This window comes from Canis lupus, chromosome 21 (assembly GCF_048164855.1).
Source record: "Canis lupus baileyi chromosome 21, mCanLup2.hap1, whole genome shotgun sequence".
NCBI classification, from domain to species: domain Eukaryota; kingdom Metazoa; phylum Chordata; class Mammalia; order Carnivora; family Canidae; genus Canis; species Canis lupus.
This window is the reverse complement of record NC_132858.1, coordinates 11,059,882-11,086,021: the sequence shown is the minus strand read 5'-3', so window position 1 is coordinate 11,086,021 and position 26,140 is coordinate 11,059,882. Positions and strand designations below refer to the sequence as shown.

The 26,140-nt window shown below is 64.8% G+C and overlaps 5 protein-coding genes and 1 non-coding gene across 15 annotated transcripts; 5 read left to right on the top strand and 1 right to left on the bottom strand.

Moving 5' to 3' along the window:
- Positions 1-307: 307 nt before the first annotated feature.
- Positions 308-2,071, top strand: RPLP2 (ribosomal protein lateral stalk subunit P2). The gene is made up of 5 exons (XM_072790507.1): positions 308-467; positions 628-751; positions 1,047-1,095; positions 1,762-1,860; positions 1,948-2,071. The coding sequence occupies exons 2-5, from the start codon at positions 629-631 to the stop codon at positions 2,022-2,024; spliced, it is 348 nt and encodes a 115-aa protein (XP_072646608.1). The 5' UTR covers positions 308-467; position 628; the 3' UTR covers positions 2,025-2,071.
- LOC140613652 (small nucleolar RNA SNORA52) lies at positions 1,126-1,258 on the top strand. The gene has a single exon (XR_012014554.1). It is a non-coding gene; the product is annotated as a small nucleolar RNA SNORA52 (small nucleolar RNA).
- Positions 2,072-6,413: 4,342 nt separating the features above from the next.
- Positions 6,414-11,299, top strand: PNPLA2 (patatin like domain 2, triacylglycerol lipase). The gene is made up of 9 exons (XM_072790495.1): positions 6,414-6,658; positions 8,340-8,572; positions 8,657-8,722; positions 9,047-9,256; positions 9,555-9,615; positions 9,719-9,895; positions 10,012-10,144; positions 10,359-10,481; positions 10,573-11,299. Exons 1-9 carry the CDS (start codon positions 6,472-6,474, stop codon positions 10,841-10,843), a joined length of 1,461 nt encoding a protein of 486 aa, XP_072646596.1. The 5' UTR covers positions 6,414-6,471; the 3' UTR covers positions 10,844-11,299.
- An 827-nt stretch (positions 11,300-12,126) lies between these two features.
- On the top strand, positions 12,127-17,728 carry CRACR2B (calcium release activated channel regulator 2B). Of its 5 annotated transcripts, XM_072790499.1 has the most exons (11): positions 12,935-13,034; positions 13,948-14,148; positions 14,291-14,485; positions 14,564-14,675; positions 15,137-15,323; positions 15,762-15,908; positions 16,034-16,124; positions 16,279-16,371; positions 16,582-16,748; positions 16,969-17,040; positions 17,290-17,728. In XM_072790499.1, exons 3-11 carry the CDS (start codon positions 14,294-14,296, stop codon positions 17,468-17,470), a joined length of 1,242 nt encoding a protein of 413 aa, XP_072646600.1. In that variant the 5' UTR covers positions 12,935-13,034; positions 13,948-14,148; positions 14,291-14,293; the 3' UTR covers positions 17,471-17,728. The 5 variants fall into 5 exon arrangements, with proteins under 5 accessions (XP_072646601.1, XP_072646598.1, XP_072646602.1 ...); XM_072790500.1 differs by lacking the exons at positions 12,935-13,034; positions 13,948-14,148 and adding an exon at positions 12,127-12,284 and having other exon boundaries at positions 14,573-14,675; XM_072790497.1 differs by lacking the exons at positions 12,935-13,034; positions 13,948-14,148 and adding an exon at positions 12,127-12,284.
- A 1,115-nt stretch (positions 17,729-18,843) lies between these two features.
- On the top strand, positions 18,844-23,628 carry CD151 (CD151 molecule (Raph blood group)). 6 transcript variants are annotated; one of them, XM_072790481.1, is made up of 9 exons: positions 18,844-18,962; positions 19,763-19,996; positions 20,880-20,961; positions 21,106-21,297; positions 21,650-21,724; positions 22,136-22,240; positions 22,362-22,520; positions 22,682-22,768; positions 22,861-23,628. In XM_072790481.1, the coding sequence occupies exons 3-9, from the start codon at positions 20,881-20,883 to the stop codon at positions 22,918-22,920; spliced, it is 759 nt and encodes a 252-aa protein (XP_072646582.1). In that variant the 5' UTR covers positions 18,844-18,962; positions 19,763-19,996; position 20,880; the 3' UTR covers positions 22,921-23,628. The 6 variants fall into 6 exon arrangements, with proteins under 6 accessions (XP_072646582.1, XP_072646584.1, XP_072646588.1 ...); XM_072790483.1 differs by having other exon boundaries at positions 18,849-18,962; positions 19,932-19,996; XM_072790487.1 differs by having other exon boundaries at positions 18,849-18,962; positions 19,932-19,996; positions 20,722-20,961.
- Positions 23,629-24,767: 1,139 nt separating this feature from the next.
- POLR2L (RNA polymerase II, I and III subunit L) lies at positions 24,768-26,037 on the bottom strand. Its single transcript, XM_072790494.1, has 2 exons — positions 25,825-26,037; positions 24,768-25,058 (listed from the first exon to the last, which is right to left on the bottom strand). The coding sequence occupies exons 1-2, from the start codon at positions 25,917-25,919 to the stop codon at positions 24,950-24,952; spliced, it is 204 nt and encodes a 67-aa protein (XP_072646595.1). The 5' UTR covers positions 25,920-26,037; the 3' UTR covers positions 24,768-24,949.
- Positions 26,038-26,140: the final 103 nt, after the last annotated feature.

Here is a 26,140-nt window from a genome sequence, read left to right as displayed (position 1 = left end):
GGGCGGGCCCCGCCCTCGCAGCGCCGCAACCTGCAGGCTCCCCGCGCGGAGCGTGAGCGCGTGACGGGGCGGACATCCGCGCGGACGCGAAGGTCAGCTCGGGCCCACGCGGCCCCACAGGCGAACGACCACCCCGCGCAGGCCGCGGCCCAACGCCCCACCCCCGCAGCAGCGAGCGAGCCTGGCCGGCCACGTGCCCCGCGCAGGCCGCGTGCCCGCACTTCCGGCAGCGGTGCGCCCTGGGACTTGGAGTCCGCCGGCGGCGGCGGCGGCCGGACGGCCCAACACGAGGGCTCTCGTCTCCGCGGCCTGGGCGCGCGTGACGTCACTCGCAGGCGCCAGCACTGCGCGGCGCGCGGGTCCCGGGGGCTTCTGGGTAGCGGATTACCCCCGCCCCTCGCGCCGGCGCCTTCCTTTCCGTCCCTGACGCCGCCGAGGTCGCACGCGTGAGGCTTCTCCGCCGCCGAGTGAGTGGGCGGCGGGGTCGCGGGGGGCCGTGGGGGGCGGCGGGGGGCCGCGGGGACTGGCGGGCGCGGGCCGGGGCTTGGCGTGGGGCGCCGGGCGGGAGCACGCGGGGCGGGGGCCGGGGCCAAGGGGCAAGGCCGTCGTGCTCTCCTCCCGCTCCAGGATGCGCTACGTCGCCTCCTACCTGCTGGCCGCCCTCGGGGGCAACACCTCCCCCAGCGCCAAGGATATCAAGAAGATCCTGGACAGCGTGGGCATCGAGGCGGACGATGACCGGCTCAACAAGGTAGCCGGCCCCGCGGATACGTGTCGGGCGGCCGGAGGGGGGGTGGGGCGTCCCTGAGACCCTGTCGTGTGTCCCGAGGGGCGCAGCTTCCTCAGGCACGTCCTTCTGTCCAGCCCGCAGGTGTCCAGCCGCGCCGGGGGCGGGGGCGTACACCGAGACCTCAGGGCGGGTTTCCCAGGAAGCTTAGGGCGCCCCGGGCCCCTCGTAGCGGGTCTTCTCGGGGAGGAGCCGCATGGGAGTTGAGGCAGGGGCCGGTGGCCGAGCCCCAGGTAATTGCCGGTTATGGTCGTTGTAGGTCATCAGCGAGCTCAACGGGAAAAACATCGAGGACGTGATCGCTCAGGGTGAGGTTGTGCGCCGGGGCTGCGTTCTCAGGGTCCATCCTAATCCCTGCGGGTCCTCCTGTGGCCCGCCAGGTTTCGCTTGTGGACCAGAGCACTCCAGAAGCCTCACCCAGGACAGCGGGCAGGCTTCAGTGGCTCGTGCCAGGGATGCTTCTGGACAGTCCTGGCCGTAGGGCAGCAGGGGGTGCTGGTGCTTTCACCCCGCAGGGCCACCTGCCTGCAGAGGGGACCTTAGGGATCTTGGGAACGGGGTTTTGTAAATAAGTCTCGTCATGTAGTCTGCGTGAAGTGGTTGGGGGCAGACTGGGGGTGCCAGGGGTGACCGCAGGTTCCTGCCATCCTTGCTGGGCAGATGGTGTCCTGGTGACAAAGCTGGAGCTGATGGGACATTATTCTGTTCCTGTGTGGGGCTGGGTGGGTGCCTTAGCCCACAGCCCTGTGGGAGCCCATAAACGGGGATCTGGATCCAAGTGCCAGATTGTGTCTTTGCCTGGTTGTGAACATATTTGTCCAACTTAGCTTTGGGGTAGGGTTTCCATATACGGATCTCAGGGCTGGGGCATCTATGTGGTGGGCTTCCGCACATCGGGGAGACCATGCCATCACTCCCCTGAGGTAGGCTTAAGGCCGAGCACTTCCCTGGTCTCACCTTCCTGATTCCCACAGGTATTGGCAAGTTGGCCAGTGTGCCTGCTGGTGGGGCTGTGGCCGTGTCTGCCGCCCCAGGGTCTGCAGCTCCTGCTGCTGGTGCTGCCCCAGCCGCAGGTAAGTGGAGGCTGAGGCAGGGTCTCCACGGGCATCTGGCTTTGTGAGGGGTGAGGGTTGTACTCACTGCCCCCTTCTTTTCCACAGCGGAGGAAAAGAAAGATGAGAAGAAAGAGGAGTCCGAGGAGTCAGACGACGACATGGGATTTGGCTTATTTGATTAGGGTCCTGCCCACCCCCACCCACTGGCAAATAAAACCCTTTTTGTGTATCTGTGGAGTGGTGTGTGGGTGTTTTGTAAGAGTGTGGCGTTGGTGCGCAGGGCAGGCCTTCAGCCCAAGAGAAAGCAGAGCCCTTGCTGCGCAAGGAGCAGGGCATCTGGTGTGGAAATGGGTACTTGGGATGGCAGACGTCTGTGGCTCTTCGGTATGGCCGGGCCTTGAGGAGGCTCAGAAGGGGACATGAGCCTTTCTGGGCATGGGCCTGGTTTCTGAGGGCTGCTGGGGGGCCTTCCCAGAGAGGGAGCTTTAAGGGGACACACAGGACAACTTAAAGCCGCAGTGGGTAGTCTCCACTGCTTTGGGGTGGCTCTGGCTGGTGGAGGCCAGCAGTCGCCCTGAGGCGGGTAGCATTCTTTGGTTGCACAAAGAGGGCATGCTGGTGGTGCATGCGGGATCCCTCAGTTTCTCTGCAGAGTCAAGTCCGGTTCTTGTTCAAGCTCAGGGTGGTCCATGAGCAACTTAGGACAGTCCCAAACACCTTCAAGCTCTGTGACCACCTGTCTGCAGGCCTGGGCAGATGTGGATGTGGCTCATAGGAAGTGATGTTGGGCCATGTGCCCACTAAGTTCTTTGGGGGACCTGCTTATGCCTCCTGCCAGGCTCTGGCCTGGAATGCAGGGGCAGAAGGCAGAGTTTCCCACACTGCTTGTCCAGCTGCCATGCTGGGCCCTGGGTCCTCTGCCTGCCAATGCCAGACGGCTCAGCAGGCGCTCTGCCTCCTTGTTTGAAGGCTCTGGGTGGACCTATTGTGTTGCCTACTATATCCCAGAAGGACATGCTGCTAGTGGGCTGTGGTTCTGTAGGGAAAGCACAGAACGAGGCTGTCAAGGAAGCCTGGGAAGGGGGCCTGCGGGGCAGGAGTGTGCATGGGGTGTGGGAAAGAAGGCCTAAGTAAGCCCTTTGGTTACCCAGAGGGATGGGACCCTGGTGCAACGTGGGCCGTGAGCATCACTGGCAGCCTGTGCTGCAAGGGGCAAGTGAGAGCAGGGGTGGGGAGAGGGGGTGGTGAGGGGACACGGCCCCAGGTTGAGCTAGAGGGTTCCCCAGAGGAGAAAACCCAGAGTCCATGGGCAGACCTTGGACCCTGAAGTGACCACACCACTAAGGTGTGGTCAGAGGGACACGATGGGAGTGACACAGCAAACACCAGGGGTTCTCATCCATCCTGGCTGGGAGGAGGGGGAGTTCCAACCCCCACCCTGGCCAGGGTTCCTGGAAGTGCTGCTGTGTTCCTGGCTGCAGAGCAGACAGTCCCAGGGGCCTGGAGGGAGGGATATGTACGCACAACAGCTCAACCCTGGTGTGGAAATGGGGGCAGAGGTCTCCCTGCACTGGGGCAGTGACACCCGCCTAGGCCCCCGTCCCTCAGAAGCAGGAAGGCCTGGACCCTGGCTTTTTGGAGCAGGGCAGGCGAGGACTTTCCTCAGTCCTTGGCCCAGCCTGCACCGCCCAGCTACCCCTAGGTCACCCTGGTGAACCCCTGGACTTCCCAAGCCAGCCTTGGGGGTCTGCTTCATCCCCATTGTACCACAAACTTGTCCCCTGCTGGTTCCGGCTGCATCCCCAGGGGCTTATTTAGGAGGGGCCCTGATCATCCTGGTGGGCCATACCCTGTACTATACATCCATCTAAAGCACTTGGGGGTGGGGGGACTTGGGTCCATAGGTACAAGAGAAGGTCAAGTTTGTCTAGGCCAAATTTATAATTCTAGTCATTTATGAAATTTTAGGGTTTTCTTTGAGATTTCATTTTTTTTTATTTAAGTATTTTATTTATTTATTCATGAGACACACAGAGACAGAGAGGCAGAGACACAGGCAGAGGGAGAAGCAGGCTCCATGCAGGGAACCCAACGTGGGACTCGATCCCGGGTCTCCAGGATCATGCCCTGGGCCGAAAGTAGGCACTAAACCGCTGAGCCACCGGGGCTGCCCTTTATTTTGTTTTTTAATTTTAAATTCAATTAACATCGCATATTATTGGTTTCAGAGGTAGACGTCAGTGAATCATCAGTTGTATAGAACAGCCAGTGCTGATCACACCACTGCCTCCTTCATGCCCATCACCCAGTGACCCCGTTCCCCCACCCTCCTCCCCTCCAGCAGCCCTCAGTTTGTTTTCCAGAGTTAAGAGTCTCTTAGGGTTTGCCTCCCTTTCTGATTTCGTCTTGTTTTATTTTTCCCTCCCTTCCTCTATTCCCCTCTGCTTCTTTGTTTTGCTCCTTTGTTTGGTTTCCACATATGAGTAAAATGTTATAATTGTCTTTCTCGGGGCAGCCCGAGTGGCTCAGTGGTTTAGCTCCACCTTCAGCCCAGGGTCTGATCCTGGAGACCCAGGATCCAGTCCCACGTCAGGCTCCCTGCGTGGAGCCTGCTTCTCCCTCTCCCTCTCTCCCTCTCTCTCTCCTCTCTCTGTGTGTCTCTCATGAATAAATAAATAAAATCTTTAAAATAAATAAAATTTAAAGATAATTGTCTTTCTCTGACTTATTTCGCTTAGCATCATACCCTGTAGTTCTAACCACAGCCTTGCAAACAGCAAGATTTCATTCTTTCTGATGACTAATATTCCATTCTATATACATATACCACATCTGGGTTTTTTTATTTTTTTAAGATTTTATTCATTTATTCATGAGAGAGACACAGAGAGAGACTGTGGGCAGACTCCACACTGAGCAAGGAGCCCTATGTGGGGCTCAATCCCAGGTGTCCGGGATCATGACCTGAGCCGAAGGCAGACACTCAACTGACTGAGCCACCCCGGTGCTCACATCAGTTGCATTTCTGTACACCAACAATGAGACAGAAGAAAGACATTAAAGACTGGATCCCATTTACAATTGCACAAAACCCACGAGACACCTAGGAGAAAACCTAACCAGAGGCAACAGATCTGTACTCTCAAAACTATATATAGAACACTCTCATCTAGGTCTTTCCTCTTTCCTGGTACCCAGGCCTGGGCTCCCCTCTCCCTACCTCGCCATGCCCAGGGCCCTGTGCCTGCTCTTGGGCAGCTGGGCAGCCCTGTGACGGTTCTGGATTACTGCCCCCACACCCCGTCCCCTCTCAGTCCTCGTTTTTTTTTTTAAATTAATTTATTTATTTATGATAGTCACAGAGAGGCAGAGACACAGGCAGAGGGAGAAGCAGGCTCCATGCACCAGGAGCCCATAAATCCCAGGTCTCCAGGATCGTGCCCTGGGCCGAAGGCAGGCGCCAAACCGCTGCGCCACCCAGGGATGCCTCAGTCCTCGTTTTGAGCTTCTGTAAACAGTGTCTCCCCACGCCCACCCCCCAGTAGGGCTTGGTCTGGATTGAACTTGCTGCATCCTGCGCTGGCCCCTCTGCCAGACGCGAGGTCAGTGCCAAGTACAGGTGGCTGACAGCAAGCTGTGGGATAGATGATGGGCCTGCCCGGGGGCAGCCCCACTCTGGCTTCTCAGCCTGAGCCTGGGCCTGTGTCGTCGGGGGCAATCCCAAGTCCACAGCCCTGGCAGCGTCCGGGCCTTGAGCCAAGCTCCTGCCTAGGGAGTGGGTGTTCCTGGGGAGACAGAGGCATCCCACCACCCCAGCAACAACCAGCCCCTTGCTGGGGAGGTGGGGTGAGGCTCAGGGCTGGCTCCTGGAAGCAAACCAGGCTATGCTGCCCAACAACATAGAAAGGAGAAAAATGCGGAAAAGGGGCGGGAGAGTGACATCACTGGGATGCTCCACCTGCTGGGGCAATTAGCGGGGGCAGGGCAGGGCCCGAGTCACAGCCCGGTAGACCCCACACCCTGAGGAGCCGAGGTCGGACGCTAGGACAATCCAGGTTCGTCGCCAGCTGGGGGGAGGGGGGGGGGCTGAGGCCGCGGGCAGCTGGGGCTGAGGTCAGCCCGGGGTCTACAGCGCTAGTGTCAGCTCTGGAAGCTGCGTACGATTTGCATCCCAGACGTTTATGGGTCAGTCTGCGGATGAGTCACGGGGTGGGGGGGGAGGGGCGGGGTCCCTGCCGTGGGGCGAGCTCCCCAGGGTCCCGAGTGGGTGTCGTAGGCGGACCCCGAGGAGGGGGCGGGAAGACCCCGGGGCGCTCCCCTCGCCAGCCTGCCGGCGGGTTCCGCGCGCCCCGGGCCCGGGGTCGCCCCTCCCCCCGGGGCCGGCGTCGGGGCGGGGGCGGGGCTCGGGGCCCCCGGAGGGCGCGGCCGTTCCCCACGCGCTCCGATTGGGCGGCGCGAGCCGGCCCCGCCCCCGCCCCCGCTAAAAGCCCCGCCGCGCCCGCCGGCCCCCGCAGCGTCTCCGCCTCGGCCGGCGGGGACCCCGAGCTGGAGCGGCGGCGGGGCCGGGCCGGGCCCCGGAGCGAGCGGAGCGCGCGGTGCGCGGCAGCCCCGGGGCCGGGGGCCGCGGCGATGTTCCCCCGGGAGGCGACGTGGAACATCTCGTTCGCGGGCTGCGGCTTCCTCGGCGTCTACCACATCGGCGTGGCCTCCTGCCTCCGCGAGCACGCGCCCTTCCTGGTGGCCAACGCCACGCACATCTACGGGGCCTCGGCCGGGGCGCTCACGGCCACGGCGCTGGTGACCGGAGCCTGCCTGGGTGAGCAGCGGGCCGGGCCGCGGGGCGGCGGGGAGGGGAGGGGTCACCGGACGGAGACCCGAGCCGGGAGCCGGCGGGGGGCGGGGCCTGGTTTGTTTGGCTCCGGGGCGCCCGGGGATTGGGGTGCGGCCACGCGCGCCTTTGGGGCCGCGGCTCGGAGCGCAGAGGCTGGAGGCGCTGGCAGGTGCAGCCGAGAGATGTCGTCGGGAAGAGAAAGTAACCCGTGGGCGGGACCGCGGGCCGGGGGAGGGGCCTCAGCGCCCCCGTAGTCGGCGGCGGCCTGGGTGCCAGCGGTCACCGCGTCCTGGGGCTGTGCTGTCCCAGGCTGCGCTGTCCCCGCGGCCCTGTACGAGGGCGGCCTCTTAAGAGGATTTGGGTACTGTGGCATGTGCCTCCTGGGGCATCTGGGAGGGGAGCCCTGCGGGTCAGGCCCGGGCACGGCAGGCCCTCCCCTCCCCGCTCCTTCCGTGCAGCCGCCCACTGTGGGCCTGGGTCCCCAGGGCTGGCCGGAGTTTTCTGCCCACACTCCCTGGGGTGGGAGGTGCTTCAGGACTTTCCAGCCCCATGGGCCGTCGTGCAACAGCAGGGCTGTCGTGTCTGTGTGCTGGGATGGGCTTCTCCACTCACACACACTTCCGGCAGGCGCCTGCAAGTGCTGTTTACAGCACACGGAGTACTTCAGGAGTTCTGGGCATGGTGCCCAGCCCCCAACTACCAGGGTAGCCAGGGTGACAGAAGGGTCATCAGGTTCTCAAATGCCCTGCCCAGTGGGAGCCTGTCCAGTGTTCTCCGCTGCCCCCTGCCCATGACCTTTGCCCTGAGGAGGGTGGTATGAAGGAGCAGAGCTCTCCATCCTGGGGACCTAGGGGTTCACCTCTGTGGCCCTGCCCTCCCTGTCTTGGAAGCTTTCAGGCCACTGTCTCTCAGATTTGTGTGCCAGTCTCAGGACACACCTGGCTCCCTGGTGTGTAGTGGAGGACATGGGTCCCAGAGCACCATCTCCTCCCACCCCCAGGAAGCCTCTTTCTCATGAGTGGGCTTGCGTAGCTGCAGTCCCCACAGCATGGCAGGTTCTGGCCCCACTTCTGAGCAGGATAATGTGATGTGCAGCTTTCCCCAAGGCCCCCCAACTCTGTGACCGCTCCTGGGCCCCTGCTCTGCCTTTGGTGAGGCCAACACTCCTGGGCCCCCAAGAAGCACCATGGCAGGTGCTTGTTCTTGGCTGCAGTGGGTCACAGTCATGGTTTCTTAGGGATGGTGGGACCCTACTCTTTCCAGCCTCATACCCACAGGCCTGTGCTGGACTCCCTGGATCTGGATCTGGCCAAGTGGGTGAAGGCTGAGGCTGGTCAAGGTTGAACCTCTGCCTTCCCAGGCTAGGGGCCACGCCAGGCCGGGCCCAATGACTCATGGATCGGACCAAGCAGTTGGGAAATACTGGGCAGTGGGCAGGCCTTGGCTACAGCTGTCAGCTCTCCTGGGGCAGTAGCCTGACTCTGTCTCTCCAGGGACAGGTAGCAAAAGTCCCGGTTGTGGGCCAGGCTCCAGGCCCGCCCTGGGAGTTCTCCAGGGTGGGTGGAGATGCCACATGTCCACGTGCTGTGGGCCCCCGGGAGTGGAGCCGTGGGGCGTGTGCTAAGCCAGGAGTGCCGGCCCTTGACCCTTGGCCCTTCTGACCCAGGCGAGGCAGGTGCCAACATCATCGCAGTGTCCAAGGAAGCGCGGAAGCGGTTCCTGGGTCCTCTGCACCCCTCCTTCAACCTGGTGAAGACCATCCGGAGTTGTCTTCTCAAGACCCTTCCCGCTGACAGCCATGAGCGTGCCAGCGGGCGCCTGGGCATCTCCCTGACCCGTGTTTCTGATGGCGAGAACGTCATCATATCCCATTTCCACTCCAAGGACGAGCTCATCCAGGTGAGCCCTGCTGGGGCAGCACCTGGGGTGCACGACCAACCCTGGGCTCCTGCTCACCACTCCTTCCGTGTCCCCGCCCCACAGGCCAATGTGTGCAGCACATTCATCCCCGTGTACTGTGGCCTCATCCCGCCCTCCCTCCAGGGCGTAGTAAGTATCCCCTGGCACATTTCCTGGGCAGTGGGGAAGAAGGCCGTCGGTGCCCCCCAACCCCTCACTGCCCCACTGCCTGTTGCCTCACTTCCCTCGAGTTGCTCAACAGCTCGGCAGGTCCCCAGAGACACATACTTCCCGTGGCTGTCTCTACCCCACCCCCCTAGGCCTAGCCATCTGCTCAATAGTCAGCCAGGCCCGTGGCCAGTGCCCAGTGCCCACTGGGTGAAAGGCCCAAGGGAAGTAGCCACTGGGTAGGGCCCAAGGTAGTCCAGTGGGTCTTCAGGCATCTCCCTGTGTGACTGTGTGTCCCGGCTGCAGCGCTATGTTGACGGCGGCATCTCAGACAACCTGCCCCTGTACGAGCTCAAGAACACCATCACTGTGTCCCCCTTTTCGGGAGAGAGTGACATCTGCCCGCAGGACAGCTCCACCAACATCCATGAGCTCCGGGTGACCAACACCAGCATCCAGTTCAACCTACGCAATCTCTACCGCCTGTCCAAGGCCCTGTTCCCGCCCGAGCCCACGGTGGGTCTGCCCGGCCAGCCCTGCGCTGGGGGGCCGGCCTGCAGGGCCTCTCCTCGCTGAGTGCTGGGGGTTGAGGGGTGGGTAAGCTGTCAGATGGCCTTCTTGGAGGGACCAGACTGGGGTGGGGTCTGGACAGCACCTTCTCAGGGCTGGGACAGAGTGCTGTGGCCTGCGGGCCTGTCCAGCTGGGTCCACGTGAACTTAGTGGAGCAGAGGGGTTGTGGGGACGCCAGGGACTCAAGGGGGGCAGAACAGGGGACATGTGGCACCCTGCTCTAATTTACCGTCCCTGCCTCAGGTGCTGCGGGAGATGTGCAAGCAGGGCTATCGGGATGGCCTGCGTTTCCTGAGGCGGAACGGTGCGTGGGTGCTGCCCTGAGCAGCTGTGGGCGGGTGGGAACCGTGGCTCTGTACTGCTGTCCCTGCCGCAGTGCTGATCACCTGTCGGGGGTCCCCACCCAGGCCTCCTGAACCGACCCAACCCCCTGCTGGCGCTGCCCCCTGCACACCCCCATGCCCCCAAGGACGAGGATGTGGAGGACAACCAGGAGGCCACAGAGAGAGCCCTAGTGAACAGCCACTCACAGCCAGCCCTGGAGGATCATATCCTGGAACATCTGCCCGCGCGGCTCAATGAAGGTGTGTGGACGTAGGGGTGGGGGTGCATGGGAGCTCCCGGCTGCTGGGGGGCTCTGAGGCCAGAGAGGTCCCGGCCTCCGCAGCGGCGGTCAGCTTCCCTCCTGCGTCTCCCCCAGCCCTGCTGGAGGCCTGCATAGAGCCCAAGGATCTGCTGAGCACCTTCTCCAACATGTTGCCCGTGCGTCTGGCCACTGCCATGATGGTGCCCTACACTCTGCCTCTGGAGAGTGCTGTGTCCTTTACCATCCGGTGAGTGGACTAGGGGGGGTTGGGGCAGGGAGCAGGGGACCAGACTTTGGGGTTATCCATGAGTGGAAGTCACCTGGAGAAAAGGCTACAGGTGGGGGGGCTGCAGAGATGCCACATCAGGGGTTCCAGAAGCTGGGGCACAGGCGGGGCTAGACGGGGCATGGCATGAGGGCCGAGCCATAGACCCTCGGCCATGCCTCCCCGCCCGGCCCAGCTTGCTGGAGTGGCTGCCTGACGTCCCTGAGGACATCCGGTGGATGAAGGAGCAGACGGGTAGCATCTGCCAGTACCTGGTGATGCGTGCCAAGAGGAAGCTGGGAAGCCACCTGCCCTCCAGGTGAGCCCCTGTCACTGTTGCGTCTACCCAGGGCCTGAAGCCTCAGTGGCCTCTGCTAAAGCCCTCCCGCCTCCATCCCGCCCCACCGCAGGCTGTCTGAGCAGATGGAGCTCCGCCGCACCCAGTCCCTGCCCTCCGTGCCGCTGTCCTGTGCTGCCTACAGCGAGGCGCTGCCCAGCTGGATGCGCAACAACCTCTCGCTAGGGGACGCGCTGGCCAAGTGGGAGGAATGCCAGCGCCAGCTGCTGCTGGGCCTTTTTTGCACCAACGTGGCCTTCCCACCTGACGCCCTGCGCATGCCTGCTGGCGCTGGTCCTGCCCCTAGGCCCTCACAGCTCCCACCCTCCTCGCCCCCGTGCTGAGCACCCTTGCACCACCTGTCCCAGCCCCCTGGGGTCCCAGTGCTGAGGGCTGGGCCCCCCAGCTTCCCTGCCCTGTGAGGTGGGGCCCTGGGATGGGCTGAGATCCCCCTCCCGGGCCTCTCTCTCACCCCTGCAGGAGTCAGAAGATGGGGCCCTTCACGGCTGCTAGAAGGGGACTTGTGGTCAACCCTTCCACCAACCACTCCCTCGCTGCCCCTGTAGGGAGGGTACCCAAGACCCCTGCCCTCACCTGTGCCTTCATCTCCCCCCAGGCCCCGCCCCAGAGTTGGGGCAGAGGGCGGGGCCCCCAGCACCTGGGGCCCCCTAGTCCAAGCAGTATTACTTCTGAGAACTTTGCACCTGCTCCTCCCTCCTCGTTTGACATGTTTTGCTGAGGAACATATGTGAAGAATTATTTATTTTTGCCAAAGCAGATGTAATAAATGCCACAGCTCAGCCCCTGCCTCCTTCACTCGTGTGTGTCTCCCTGGCCAATGTCTGTACTTCAGGTCAGGTTCTCCTTGAGTCTGACATTCAGGGCCTGCCAGCCAGCCCTGAGGCCTTCCCCTAAAGGCACTCGTGGGCCTCCAGGGGTTTGCCCACCTCTCTGGCCAGGACCCATATGTTTGCTGTGCTTTGTCCTGAGGTCTGCGGACTGACCCTTGGGCCTAACTTTCCAAGGGCCAGTGAAAATATTGGGACCAAGATCCTTGCTAAATAAAAACCAAGAAATGTTTACAAAAGGTGGCGTTTGCATCTCCACTCCATGGTGACGCAGCTGGTGTGGGGCTGATCTCAGGGTTGAATGGCCGTGGAGGGTGGGGTTTCCAAGCTGAGTACCTGAACTCCAGGACACCTGGGACACACGGGGCCTGCTCCACTTTGGGCATGTGGTGCAGGGCTCTGGGCGAGGCCCTGGGCCAACCCCTCTGGCCAGCGAACACACCTTCCCAATCCCCTGTCCCCCTCCCCACCACACAGGGTAGCCAGTCTCCTACCAATATATAGGAAGGGTCTAGAATGTCAGGCAGGGTGAGGTCTGACCCAGAGGAGGCTGGACCTTGTTCCATGGGAGACAGTTTCCTGAAAGTGTCCTCTGTCCTGGCCTGTCTGAGGGGATGCAGCCAGCCCTTCGTGGTGACCGTGAGGGCCCATGGGTGAAGGGCTCTGGGGCAGAGCCGGGTGGCTGGCTGGCCGTCCAGAGCTCTCAGTCCTTGCCAAGGGGTCAGGTAGCTGTGGCAGTGGTGGCAGCCCCCTGCCAACAATAACGGTGGGACCGCAGGACTGGGAGAGCCGGCTGGGCAGGTCCCTGGGTGCCTGTGCCAGGAGCCGGCCCCCTCTCCCTCTCAAGGTCCTGTCCTATAGGCCCAACCTGTTCTAGTTCAGCAGGATCCCAGGCCCCCGGAGAAGCAGAGGCTTCTGGACCCCCACCACCCTCCAGGTGGGTGCAGGCTGGGCTGGGGGCAGGGGTGGGGGGACTCCTGGCAGGAGAATGGGTCTTGTCCCCCAGCAGGAAGGTCCCGTGCAGGCCCCACCCAGCTCCTTCCCCCAGCGCTCCGGGAAGGGAAGGAGAACCCAAGACAGGGCTGTGTCCCAGGAGAGCTGAGGGTCGGGCTGCTGAGGGGAAGGCCTCCTTGACCCCGACGCCCACTCCTGCCCTCCCGCACTGGTACAGGCATCCTGCCGCTGATTTAAATACCATTTTGTAATGTATTACGAGTTGATCGTTTAACCACAAGAAAGACAAAAGTTGGGAAAGCATAGGGAGTGAGGTCCCCGCACCCGCGAGATGAGAGATGAGCATCGGGGGTATTTTGGTCGGTCTCCCGCCGGCTTAGTCCTGCACACACTTTGGCGCCTTAAATCCGGATCCGCGGGGACAGCCCCGCCCTCCTGCCGCCGCGCCGCTTGGGGAGGGTCCCCGGGCCGCCGGGGGCATCTGCGCGCGGCGGGGAACGCGGCCCTGTCGGGACAGACCCGGGGCGCCGCGGGGTGCGGGGCGAGGGCCGGGCGGCCGGGGCAGCGCCGGGAGGCGGAGACACGGCGACGGTGGCGGCGGCGGCTCCGCCCGGGCCCGGCCCTCGCCGGGGTCCCAGTTCCTGCAGGACCGCGGGAGCTGCTCCGGGCCCGGGCCCCCGCGCGCCGCCGCCTTCCGGGGGAGCCGCGGACCGCGCGGCAGGGGCGGCGGCAGGTAGGCGCCTCGGGGGCCCCACCGCGCCCGCCTCCCCGGCGACCCGGGGCGCGCCCACCCTGGGCCCCGGGAGCCGAGCGGCGGCGGGGCGGCCGCCCCCCTTCCCCGCTCCCCCCCGCCCGGGCCGCGCGCACAGCCCCGGCCGGGATGGCCTCTGGTCCCGGGAGCCCACGAGCCGCGGGGGGCGGGGAGGCACCGGGGACCGGGCTGCGACCGGAGTCCCTCGCGCGCTCGGCCCGCCCGGCCTCAGACTTGCCCTCTCGGGAGGTCGCGCCCCGGGAAGATCACACGGGCGGGGAGAGAAAATCGAGGTTCTGGGCTGGGAGGAGAGGACCCGGGGCCCCCCAGGTCGGGGGTGTCCCCGTGCTGGGGGTAAACTTGGGAAATCCGGGAGCTGGGCGTTGCGGGAACGACAGGTGGCTCTGATGAGGGGGCGGGGCGCCCGCGGGGAGGGAGGCCCCGGGAAGGTTCCGCGAACCGCAGGGGGGGGTGTCTGGCGGGGCCCCAGCGCCCAGGGCTGGGGGAAGGGCCGTCAGCGTCGGTCCGGCGCGTTCCTGACCAGGGCCTTGGAAGGCTTCGTGTCCCGTCGGTGTCCCAGGTGGAGACCCCGCGTCTGCACCCCTGGGGCCCGGTGGGAGGGGCTGCGGCAGGAGGGGAGGAGCTTGCGTCGTCCCCTGACCGCTGGAGGCCAGGACCTCGGAGGCTCAGCCAGGATTGGCCGCGCGCTCCCCCTGGCCCAGCGGTCAGCCAGGTGTCCAGTGCCCTGCCTTAGGACCTGCTCAGCTCCTTCTCCCGCTGTCCAGACCCTCACCCCACCTCTCTCCCCCACGGCTGCCAGGAGACCCCACCTCCTTATTTTCCATCACCAGGCACCAGCAGGTGCCTTCTTCTTCTCCTGCTGCCCCCTCCCCAGGTGGCCCTCCCCAGCTCCTGTCCTGCACTGGCTTCCCCTGAGCTGCAGCCTCTAGCTCCCTGGGCAGCCCCCACAGGCTTGGAGCCTGCATCACTCCCAGCCACGACACCCCTTCCTACAGCAGTACCCCCAAGGGAGCATCCACCCCCAGCTCTGCTCCTCTCTGGACCTCTGCCATGCCATGTCCCACCTTCCCACCTGGTAGGAGGAGGCCCTTCTCTCTTTACTCCCCGCAGGCTGCCACCCAGCCCAGTCCTCTTCCAGGGCCACTCCACTTTCCCTCTTTCTCCCACTCATGTCTCTTGAGCTCTGCTCAGGCCCCGACTCTGCCTTGACTTCACAGCACATGATGGCAGGGAACCCCCCTCCCCTGGCCAGGCCCAGGAAGCCGGGTCCTGGGGAGGCCCAGGAGGAGGAGGAGGAGGTGGAGGAGGCGGGCTCTGTGAGGCCAAGGGCAGAGATGCTGCAGCAGGCCCAGGAACTGTTTCTGCTGTGTGACAAGGACGCCAAGGGCTTCATCACTCGGCATGACCTGCAGGTGAATCCCCACTCCCAAGAGCTGCCCCAGCCAGGGGCTGACCTTGGCTCCTCAGCTGTGCCATCCTTCCCTGGCTAGGGCCTGCAGAGCGACCTGCCCCTCACGCCGGAACAGCTAGAGGCTGTGTTTGAAAGCCTGGATCAGGCCCACATGGGCTTCCTCACCGCTTGGGAGTTCTGCCTTGGTCTTGGTGAGCTAAGCCCCAAGACACCTCCCTACCCCCTGCTGCGCAGAGACTCTCCACTGGCACATGTGGCACCCTGGGGCCCGCACCCAACACAGACGGTAGTCTGTGCCTCTCTGTAGCCTCCCCGCGGAGCACGTACTGGTGTCAACACATACAGGCACCGGAGGGAGCCCCCCACAGATGCTGTGTGTGGAGCTGGCCCTCCTGCTCCATGACCCCCTCCCTAAGGTGCCAAACCCAGGTGGGGCTGGGAGCCAGGCTTGCTCCATCCTGGGCCGGGTGTTACCTCCCGTTCCTGGCCCAAGAATCAGACCAGAATAAGGAAGAAAAACAGGAAACTGGGCTTGGGATACGGACAGGATGTGTTTGTGTGTGTGGGTGAGTGCGCGTGCGTGGGGGTGGGGTGGGTGGCCAAGCCAGGGTGCTCCCCCACAGCCTTGGTAATTTCACCTTCATGTCCACAGGGAAGTTTGTGGGGGTGGAATCAGCCCAGGGCGCACTGCCCTCCCAGGCTCCAGAGGAAACCTTTGAGTCGGGCTGGTCAGATGTGCATGGCCCTGGGGGCTCCCTGGAGGAGGAGGAGGAGGAGGAGGAGGAGGAGAGAGTCGGCCAGGCGCTGGAGCAGCTGGGGGTGGCCCCTGTCCTGGGCGAGTGAGTTGGTGCCAGCGCGGCTCCCAGTTCCCTCCTCTATGCCCCCCTGTTCATGCTGCCTGTCCAGGGTGCCCGACGTCTGTTCTTGCTCAGGGTCCTCACGCGGGGACTGGCCCAGTCGCTCTGTCAGCTGTGACACCTGGGAGGGGCTGAGCGTGATTTCCCGCAGAATTTGCATTTCAGGGGGCAGCCGGCAAGGCTGTGGGCAGAAGGGCAGGCGCCCGGCACAGCCCTGTGTGCACAGGAGACAGCTGGCTGCCGCGCCAAGTCCCATACATGCTGAGCCCAGGCAGGGCCAAGAGCACCCACGAGAGGGATCCCCTGCATGTACAAACGCAGTTGGCCTATCCAGGGCTGCAGGTGCCTCGGAGGGCTTACCCTTAGGGATGGGGTCGGGGAGGCCCCGCCTCAATTTCAGCTCCTGCACTCCCCTTGCAGACAGCGAGCGGTGCGGACGCTCTGGACCCGGCTGCAGCGCGAGCGACCGGAGCTGCTGGGCTCCTTCGAGGATGTTCTGATGCGCGCGTCGGCCTGCCTGGAGGAGGCGGCCCGAGAGCGGGACAGCCTGGAGCAGGCGCTGCGGCGGTGAGGGCTGGGGCCGGGGCGAGGCCTGGCGCCCCGGAGCAGGACTCCGGGAGGCGGTGGAGGCGGGGCTGGGGTCTATAGTGCCGGCAGGCTCAGAGCAGCTGTCCTGCGCCCGGTCCCCGAAGGCGGGAGAGCGAGCACGAGAGGGAGGTGCGGTGTCTGTACGAGGAGATGGAGCAGCAACTTCGGGAGCAGCGCCAGCGCCTGCGGACTCAGGTGGGCCCGAAGCCCCCCCCCCCGCCCCTGGCCCCCGCCCTCGTCCGGCCCAATCCCAGACGCGCGTCTCCCTGACCCCGCCCTCCCCGAGCGGCTCCACCCAGCCCTGGCCCCCCACCTCCGCTGAGGCTCAGGAGCTCCCCGCGAACCCCAGGACCTCCCCCGGGAGGAGCGCAGAGGCCTCCTGGAGCTGGAGCTGCAGAACCGCGACCAGGAGCTGGAGCGTGCGGGCCTGCGACAGCGGGAGGTGAGTGGCCGCCAGCTGCCAGCCCCCCACCCCCCCGCCCCTGGCCGGTCCCCACCGTCACCCACGTACTCCTGGGTGAACCTGCGGTCCCCCTGTGCCTCAGTGTCCCCGGCGCTTCAACCCTTGGGAGTCAGGGGCAACGCAGTGCCCCGAAGGAGAGGTGAGGGGTTCTCCCCAGCTTCGATCCCCCTTGCCCCTCCATCTCCGCAGCTGGAACAGCAGCTGCAGGCCCGGGCCAGCGAGCAGCTGGAGGCGCAGGCGCAGAACGCCCAGCTGTGGCTAGCCCACGAGGCTCTGAGAACTCAGTTGGAGGGAGCGCAGGAGCAGCTCCGCAGACTGGAGGGCGACCTGCAGGGCCGCCAGGAGCAAACCCTACGGTGCCTCGGGGCGGGGGAGGAGACCATCCCTCTGGGGCGGGCCCTGGGAGGGCATGGGGCTGGCGGGGAAGGCGGGGCGGGGATCGCTTTTGGGGGCTCAGGTCCGGGCCACTTCCATCCCCAGCCCCTGTCCCAGCCCGCCCTCAGGGTCTGTGTGGGCTAGGGTCATGGGCCGTCGCAGGAGCCTTCCTGCATCCCGGTCACCACCTCCCTCCTGCAGAGAGGTGGTCGCAGTCTCAAGGAACATGCAGAAAGAGAAGCTCAGCCTCCTGCGACAGCTGGAGCTCCTCAGGTGCGGTCTGGCTCAGGCCCCACGAGGGAAGGGGCTCGGCTCAACTCGGGAGCTCCCAGCTCCCCACATTCCTAACCACTGCCTCATCCCACTTGGAGGAAGTCCTTCCTTGTGTCTGTCCTCCATCCCTCCTGCTGCAGCCCCAGTGGGACACCTCTCTTCTGGTGTGAGGGAGAGCAGAGCCCACATTCCCCACCCTGGAATGCTGCCTCTTGAGACCTCTTTGAACCTTGGACTCCCCTTCCCCAGGGAGCTGAACACGAGGCTGCGAGACCAGAGGGATGCCTGTGAGGCCAAGCGGCTGGGCAGTGGCCGAAGGAAAGCCCTGGCAGTGGCGCGCCCGCCAGGGCCCACCTGCTGCTGTTGCTGCTGCTGCAGCTGGGCTCGCCCTCCAAGACGTGGCTCTGGCCATCTTCCCAGTGCCCGCTGACCATCCCTGAGTGACTCACTGGGCGTTACTTGGAGAAGCTGCCCCTTGAAGGTGGTGCATCGTGGCTAGGGGCTGCCCATCCAGGATGTGGGCTCTATTCCGTGGACTGCCTGGCCTGCCTGCATGTAGACATGAAGGAACTGAGGAGCGGCCCGTTTCATGTTCCTCCCTGCTGGTCCCCATCCTGTCCCCATTCCATCAAACCGATCTCTGACCAGCAGAAAAACTCCTTCCTCCCAATAAAGCCCATTGACTGCACTGTGACCTCCTTGGCCTATGTGTAAAAAGCCACAGCATGCGTGTGCTACACAAATGGGGTATCCATGGTACCCTCAACCAAGTGGATGGTACCTGTGTGGCAAGGGTCCCTGGCCCTGTGGACCTGGGGCTACGGATGTCCCTGTATGTCTCTGGTCATGCCTTCAAGACCTCACTGTCCATTAAGGCTGAAGTCCCATAGGGCCCTCTGTAGGAACAGGGGGACTGAGGCCCATTGTTTCACTAAGGAGCCCGCTCCCAGCCTCCTCCCCAAACCGGTCCTCACACATACCTGGCCCTGGGTGGACCACCTCAGCCCACTTGAGGCAAGCCAGTCCTGAGCGGGACCTCCAAGGGGTAGGTCTCCAGCCACCTCTCTGTTCCTTCCTCCACCCTCTCTGGGAAGCTGGGAGCTGCTGGCCAGAACCACCAACCCTGGGCAAAGAGCTGAGGACGAGTGTTGCCCACTGTTTGCGCAGAGCTATTCTAAATGCCTGCAGATTCTGACGTCCCTCCCTGGGTCGGGGAATGAGCCTGGTGGGCTGGGGGTACGCTCCATCTCCTTAATCCCACTGTCCGTTTTGCAGTCTGGCAGGTCAGCAGGCTCCACCCGGTCTCCCTCAGCCCTTGCCAGCCCTCCCAGGACCCAGACCTCCCAGACCAGACTGTCTCTGGCAGGGACCCAGGCCATCCTGTATACTGCGCCCAGAGACCCCACTCCTGCATCCGATCGCAACTCCAGACCTCCCCCACAGAGGCCAGCATCTGTCCTGCCGACCCTGCAGCCCCAGGCGGCCCCTGCGTTTGGAGGAGAGAACCGGGAACTGGGCCTGGAGGAGGGCGCGGTCTCGGACACAGTCCAGAGCCCCGGCCGGGCGGGCCGCCGCCGTCTCCACCGCCCCCCGCTCAGCTCCTCTGTCTCCCGAGGGTATGAGTCCCTGGCGGGGCCGCGGCGCCCGCGGGCTGCAGCACGCCCGCCTCCGCAGTCCCGGGCGGACCCCGCCGCCGCCGCCGCCGCCCGCCCGCGCACTGTCGGGACCTGCCCCGCGCCCGCCGCCGTGGGCGGGGCCTGGGGCCGGGGCCGTGGGCGGGGCCTGGGGCCGTGGGCGGGGCCCGGGGCGCGGGCGGGGCGCGCAGCTCTCGCAGGCCCCCGGCGGCCGCGCAGTCTCCGCACCCCGAGCCACCGCCCCCATCGCCCCTCCCCGCCCGCCCCGCCGACTCCGACGCGTGGCCGGTGAGTGCGCCGCCGGGCCAGACGGGCCGGGAGGGGCCGTGCGTCCCGGACTCCGGGGCCCGGCTGCAGGCGTCTGGAGGGAGGCCCGGGAGGCCCGGGAGGGCCCGGCCGCAGCCGCCGCGCGAGCCCCTTCCGGAGGGAGCCGGCCGCCGGGGAGCCGGGTGCGCAGAGCGGCGCCCGGGTGGGCAGAGGGGCGCCCGGAGCGGGGGCGAGGCGCCCCCGGGGTTTTTGCGCAGGCCTGGCGGCCCCTTCGGCCTCATCGGAGCACCGTGGTCATTGTCTCCGGACACCGGTGCCCTTCCTTCCAACGTCGCTCGTCCGGGCGGGGGCGGCGGCTCCACGCGGTAACGCGCCGATGCCTCCCCGGGCCTGGCTGCGCGGAGCGCAGGGTCCAGTCCTGCGGGCGGGGCGCGGGCGGCCGAGACCCCCGGCTGAGTCGCAGGGTCTGGGCTGGGGCAGCTGTGTCACGGCCGCAGGAACTATCTCTGGCCGGCGCGTCCCAAGGGGGCTCACATCCGCCAGGCACTCCCGGAAACCGGGGCCCCTCCTCTGCCGGTTGTGCGCGCGGGCCGTGGGGGCTGGGGCCTCTGCCCGGGCCCAGGGGCCGCCGTACCCCAGCTCCGCGGCAGCGGTCTGCGTCTTTTTTCCTGCCTGGCCGGCAGGTACTGCTGTTGGGCGGGGTAAGGGGCAGTGGCCGGTCCGCAGGAAGGCCCAGAGCGGGGTGCTTGGAGAAGGCGAGTGGTCCCTCCCCTTCCAGGATCACACTATCCAGAAATGTTTTCTGCCCTGCCCCGCCCAAGCCCAGACTAAAATACCGGGCCTGGCCTCTCCCCTCCCTGCCCTGGGAGTGGACGCTGCCTACTCCGGAAGCCCAGCTGGTCCGGATCCACTGCCAGAGGCGGCCACAAGGAGGGGTGATACGATCCTGCCAGCGCCGGCCAGGCCTGTGACCTGTCCCTGCCTTTCTAGTGGAGGCTCTTAGGGAACTTCCGTCCACCTGTCTTAGAGAGGAGCCAGTCTCCACCAGCAGCCAGGTAAGTGCTGGGTGGGGTGGTGAAAGTTCAGCTCTGGGTGGTGCTGTCTGGAAACGTGGGAAGGGGGGCGTCCAGCTGCCATCTGTGCCGTGGGGCCCTCTCCCACCCTCCCCAGTGCAGACTCTGCACAGCGACAGGCAAAGTGTCCCTTCGCATCTTGCTGGGGTTGGTGTGGCCCCCTTTCCAGTAGTGAGGACCAGCAGAGGTCTGGGGCATGTGTTTCTGCTGGCTCTGCCTGTCCAGCACCGTCTCTTCTTCCCAGCCTGGCTCGGAGAAAGGAAGGCCTTCCCTTTAACAGAAACCCAAGGGGCTTCCCTGAGGCTATGTGGCTAGTAAGGGGCCAATCAGCCTGTGTCTGAGTGGCCTCCAATCCTTCAGCCTCCAGTGGGTGCCTGCTAGCCTCTAGCCTGCCAGACTGTGACGTGCAGCTCCGGGAATGTTCTGGGGGGGGGGATGGGCGGGGCCTGCATGAGCTCACCCTGAGGGACCTGCCGGGTCTTCCTACCCTGGCTGCCAGCAGAGGTGAGTCAGCGGTGATGCTTGGGGTCCTCCATGTCTCCTTTGTGCGCTGGGCACTGAGCAGAGAAGCCGGGCCCTTCGGCCTTCTAGGGCCTGGCCTTCAGCTTGGCTGTGGGCACCAGACACTGGCCCTGGCTGCGCTGGGGGTGGGGGCCCTCGAAGTGCTCTCCCAGGAGACATCCTGCTTCTTGTGAACACTTTCCCAGGACCTTCATTCGGGGCAGCTGGTTGGCTGGGCTTCAACCCAGGGCTTGCCTGGGCATCGGTGTCCCCCTCCCTACCATCCCCACTGGTGTCTGGCTGGCCTCCCAGTTAAGTCCTGGTGGTGTGAGCTATCTGACCTCCCCTTGCCTCTCGGCCCCAGGATGGGGGAGTTCAATGAGAAGACGACATGTGGCACCGTCTGCCTCAAGTACCTGCTCTTCACCTTCAACTGCTGCTTCTGGGTGAGGACTCCCTCCCACTGACTGCCACGGGCAGGTGTCTCCTCCCTCCCATCCCTGGTCCCTGAAGGGAGCCTTGGCCTGGGGGCTCAGCCCCATCCCTTAGACCTGGGGCCAGATGTGCTGACCAGTGTGCACTGCCCACAGCTGGCTGGTCTGGCCGTCATGGCAGTGGGCATCTGGACGCTGGCCCTCAAGAGTGACTATATCAGCTTGCTGGCCTCGGGCACCTACCTGGCCACAGCCTACATCCTGGTGGTGGCTGGCGTTGTCGTCATGGTGACTGGCGTTCTGGGCTGCTGTGCCACCTTCAAGGAGCGGCGGAACCTGCTGCGCCTGGTTAGTGGGGGCTCCCCACTAGGCTGTCTGGGCTGGATCTGAGAAGGAAAGGAATGTTGGGGGTCAGGTGTGACATTGGAGAATAGCCTGTGCTGTGCTTATCTGTGCTGGGGGGGGGGGCACTTGTCCAGCCCTGAGTCCCCACATCCCAGCTGGGCTAGCTGAGGGAAGACACCAGCTCTGAGGGAAAGCATCAGGGACCGCCAGCACCCACCTGCTGCCCAGAGCCCTCTGTGGCCACTTGGGATCGGAGGCTGGGGGCTCTGCTCTGCAGTGCTGGACACTGGGAGTCCTCATGGGATAGGACTGCATGTGTCCAGTCCCACCTAACTGGGTCCCTGCTCACCCCCAGTACTTCATCCTGCTCCTCATCATCTTTCTGCTGGAGATCATTGCTGGCATTCTGGCCTACATCTACTACCAGCAGGTGAGGAGCCTGGACAGACAGGACCATGGAGGGACAGACATGTGCAGACAGACACACAGACATGATCCCCCATGCTCCAGAACTGACCACTGGGCCAGGAGGCCCTGGGGGTAGGGGCTGTGTCCCAGTGGGTAGGGCTGACAGCAGGGAGGCACAGCCTGCCAGTCAGTGCCCAAACTGCCCAGCTAGGGGCTCAGGAGGGGAGGAAGGTGTCCCTGGGATCTGGATCTCTCTCCCTGTCCCCAGCCCTCTCCATGGCCACCTGGTGACTCTCCCAGCCCAGCCCACCCCCTCCCAGGCCAGCAGCCTTCCCGAACCTCTCCCCCATCGTCAGCACCTGCTTCCACCTGCCCCACCTACCTTGAGGGATCTTAGGCTGTACAGCTGAAGCTGTGACCACCTCACCCCCAGCTGAACGCTGAGCTCAAGGACAACCTGAAGGACACCATGACCAAGCGGTACCACCAGCCAGGCCATGAGGGTGTGACCAGTGCTGTGGATAAGCTGCAACAGGAGGTGAGTGGGTGGTGCCATGGGGTGCATACACATCCCCTTGGGCACCCCTGGACCTCTGTATGAACCCTGCCATGGGGGTGGGTGGGACAGGGACTTAGCCTGGGCCGTGTTCCTACCGCAGTTCCACTGCTGTGGCAGCAACAACTCACAAGACTGGCGGGACAGTGAGTGGATCCGCTCGGGCCAGGCGGGCGGCCGTGTGGTTCCCGACAGCTGCTGCAAGACTGTGGTGCCTGGCTGTGGGCAGCGGGACCACGCCTCCAACATCTACAAGGTGGAGGTAGGCTGGTGGATGCCTGGGGTCCCTGGGAAGGGCCGAGGAGCCAGGGGCCCAGGATGCTGGGGGTTGGTGTGGTCACACCTGGAGGGGGGTCGGGCTGCAGCAGTTGGGGGGGTGGCTAGAATCGCCTCCCTTCAGTGCCCTGACCCCTACTCTGCCAGGGTGGCTGCATCACCAAGCTGGAGACCTTCATCCAGGAACACCTGAGGGTCATCGGCGCTGTGGGCATTGGCATCGCCTGTGTGCAGGTTCGGGGGTGGGGTGGGACAGGCCCTGGTGGGTGCTGGGGCACACTATGTGGCTGGCACTGTGCCACACTCATGCTGGCCCTGTGCCACAGGTCTTTGGCATGATCTTCACATGCTGCCTGTACAAGAGCCTGAAGCTGGAACACTACTGAGCATGGGTGTACCACTGTGTATGCCGCAGCCTCGCCACCTGACTACTGAGCTGACACTACTGAGGGCCAGGAGCTGGGCTTCCAGGATGCTGCTCCTTCCCCCCTCCCCACTCTGCCAGGGAGGGTGCGTTCTTAAGCCCATGTGCACACCCCCAAACCATCACCATAACCTCTGGGGATCCCCACCCTCAGAGGGAGCTACAAGTGCCTTTCTCTGCAGACCAAAGGCCTGAAGCTTGCCCCCCCAGGGTGGGGAAGGAGCAGTACCTCTGCCTGTGAGTGGGGTCACAGGACCTTGGGGTTCCTGATGCCTGCGCTCAGCTGGAGGGGCGGACCCACTCTAGGATGCTCCTAGACCCCCAGATGTTCCCATGCAGTCTAAGGAGGACTTGGCTGGGTGGGGTAGGTGAAGGGAGTACAGGACACCTGCATGTGAGGAGTCCCAGGTGTCCGCAGATCCCTGGGAAAGCCAAGTAAGCCCGGTCCTGCCCTGGGGGTCCTGGGCCTCTTGTCCTGAAGTCTCTGCTGCCCGAGCCTCTGCTTGGACTTCCCCACCTCTCTCCCCAAAGGCCACACATTTACTTGTCCACAGTCCTCTCTCCTTCCCAGAAGCAGGGGGTTTGTGGGTTTTATTCACTGCTGTTATCACAAATGCCTAGAACTGCTCGTGCCACACAATAGGCGCTCAATAAACGTTTGTGGAATGGATTGAGCTTATTGTGTTAGTGACTGTCAGGGTCCTGGTACTCAGGGCCTTCCCCCCACCAGGGTGGACAGAACCACCCACCCAGTGCCAGGACAGGGGCTGGGGCCCGGGGGGTACATTCTGGAGACTGATGGGACTCCAGCGAGAGGCAGCCAGTAGCAGGGACCGCTGAGCACAGGCTGTGAAGCAGAACCATGCCGGTTCTGGGACAGAAAAATGGTGGCAGTGGGGAGAGCCAGAGGCAATGGAGGCCTCAAATGGCCTAGACCTGCTTGTTTCCAAACGTCCTTCTGGCATGGGTAGCCGTTAGGGATGGGGAGAGGGCCTCTGGAACAGGACAGGAGAGGCCTGAGCTCTGCAGGGCATGTACCCCTGGCAGACCCTTCCTCCCCCTGCCGTGATAGGTTTGCTCATTGGCCCTCAGAGGACCGCATGTCAGATACCTGGGCAGCAGGGCTGGCCCTGAAGACGGTGTCAAGAGTCCCCTTCTCTCTTCTAACCACACACTCCTGCCTTCTGCCTGCTTAAGGGCACTAGGGCCTGGTAGACTCCTGTCCAGGGCGACAGCTGTCAGCTGTAAGCCTCAGTGGACCTGGAATAGGACAGATAGCTCTTGGGCAGGCCTGTAGGATTAAGTGCTAATACCCAGGCCACCGGGAGCTTGGCAAACCCTGACACCCAGCAGAGCCTCCTCAGGGCCACCCTCAACCCACTGTGCGGGTCTCAGTGCTGGCTATGGAGGCTGGGCACCATCCCTGCCCCTCCACAGGAACTTGGCTGGAGCCTAGAAGCTTCTGGCAGCAAGATCTCAGGATGGGCAGCCGAGACTGCAGCAGTTATTCCACTCAGGGCTCAAATATCTGGTTGTTGAGATCCTGGGAAGGGATGTGAGGATCTCCGTGCTTGTCCTAAAGGTCAACCAGAACCTGGTGGTGGGCAGGCCAATGTCTCCTGACCCTCAACCTGAGTGCTCTTGGCTGTCTGTGTACTGTCACTGGGCTGTGAGATGCCCTCCACCACCCCCGCCACCTCTGGGCCCTGAACGGTGAGAGCCACGTCTATCCCCAAACAGCTTCAAGCATGAGGCAGGACACAGAAACACCAGGGAGTCCCACAAAGCCAGGCCAACTGTTAGGACCTCTTCATGGTTCTGCAAAGACCTTTAATGGACAGTTCTTTCCAGAGCAGGGACACACATCCACAGGTGGTGGACAGGCATGCTCCATGCCACCCCGACCACACTGGAGTGCCTGGGGGCACGGCGCAGACGGCCCCTGGTGAGCACAGCGGGTGACCGGGTGACGGGCGTGAGCAGGTCACTTGTCACTTCTCCAGAGGCGCGTAGTTGAGCAGCTTCTCAATCAGGTCCACGTGTGCCAGCAGCATGCGGCGGCAGCAGTAGCGCTTCAGGCCCAGCGCATCCAGGGCATCTCTGTGGGTGAGGGGCAGATCACACCCGGTTGGGGCAGGCAGTCCTGGGCACACGGAGGACCCGAACCCTGCTGGAGCAAGCCCCCCCTCCCCGCCCCCGCGGAGGGAGCCTCTCTCTGCCGTTTCCCAAGCCGATTAGAGTTGTCAGTGTCCCTGGGGCCCAGCCCCTGTTGCCCCAAGGGCTTCCAGAAAATCCCCAGAGCACTGCTCCGACGTGCAGCGCCGCCGAGCTGGGAAGCCGCAGGGCTGGGCGGTTCCTGCCCGGGGCTTCCAGGGCCTCCGGCCGGTTCCCTCACACTCGGTCTTTCCGACAGACTCCCCAGCAACCTGGCCTCCCCGCTCACCCCAAACGCCGCAGGCCGGGGTTAAAGGTGCAGACGCCCGCGAGGCCGGTGCTGACGCCCGCGCTGACGGGCAGCGACGGGAGAGCGGCCCCGGGACGGCCCGCTCCGCAGGGCTCCGTGGCCAGGAAGCCCGGCCCACGACCCCAGAGCCGCGGGCTCGCGGGCGCGGGGGCCTCCGAGGGCGGGAGGGCAGGGAGCACCGAACTGCGCCGGGCAGGAGCCACGACCTGCCGGGGTCCGTGTGCAAGTCCCCGCGGTCCCGCAGTCCCGCTGCCCGCCTGCCCCCTTGCTCGCGGCCGGCACCTGGTCCCTCCGGGGCCCCCCGCGCCCCGCCCCCCGCGCCCCGGCCCGACCCGCCGACCCCGCGCCCAGCAGGGCCCCCCCCGCCCCCGGCTCCGCACGCCGCCCGGCCCGGAGCCTCACCCCTCGGTGTACTCGGCCTGCAGCAGCCCCAGGTAGGCTTCCCACTTGTTGCCGACGATCTTGCCGCAGGTGAAGCAGCGGACCGGGATGATCATGGCGCTGGCGGCGGCGGCGGCGCGGGGACTGGCAGACGGGGCGGCGCTTCCGCCCGGGAGCAGGCCCCGCCGAGGGCGCGTCCATGGCGCGGGGGGGAGAAGTCCCAGTCCCGCCACGCCCCCGGCCGCCCCCGGCCCGCCCCCCGGCCCCACTGCCGCCGCCGTCCGTTCCCTGCCGGGCCGAGCTCCTTCCGCGCGGACCGGGGGCTCCGGGGCCCACG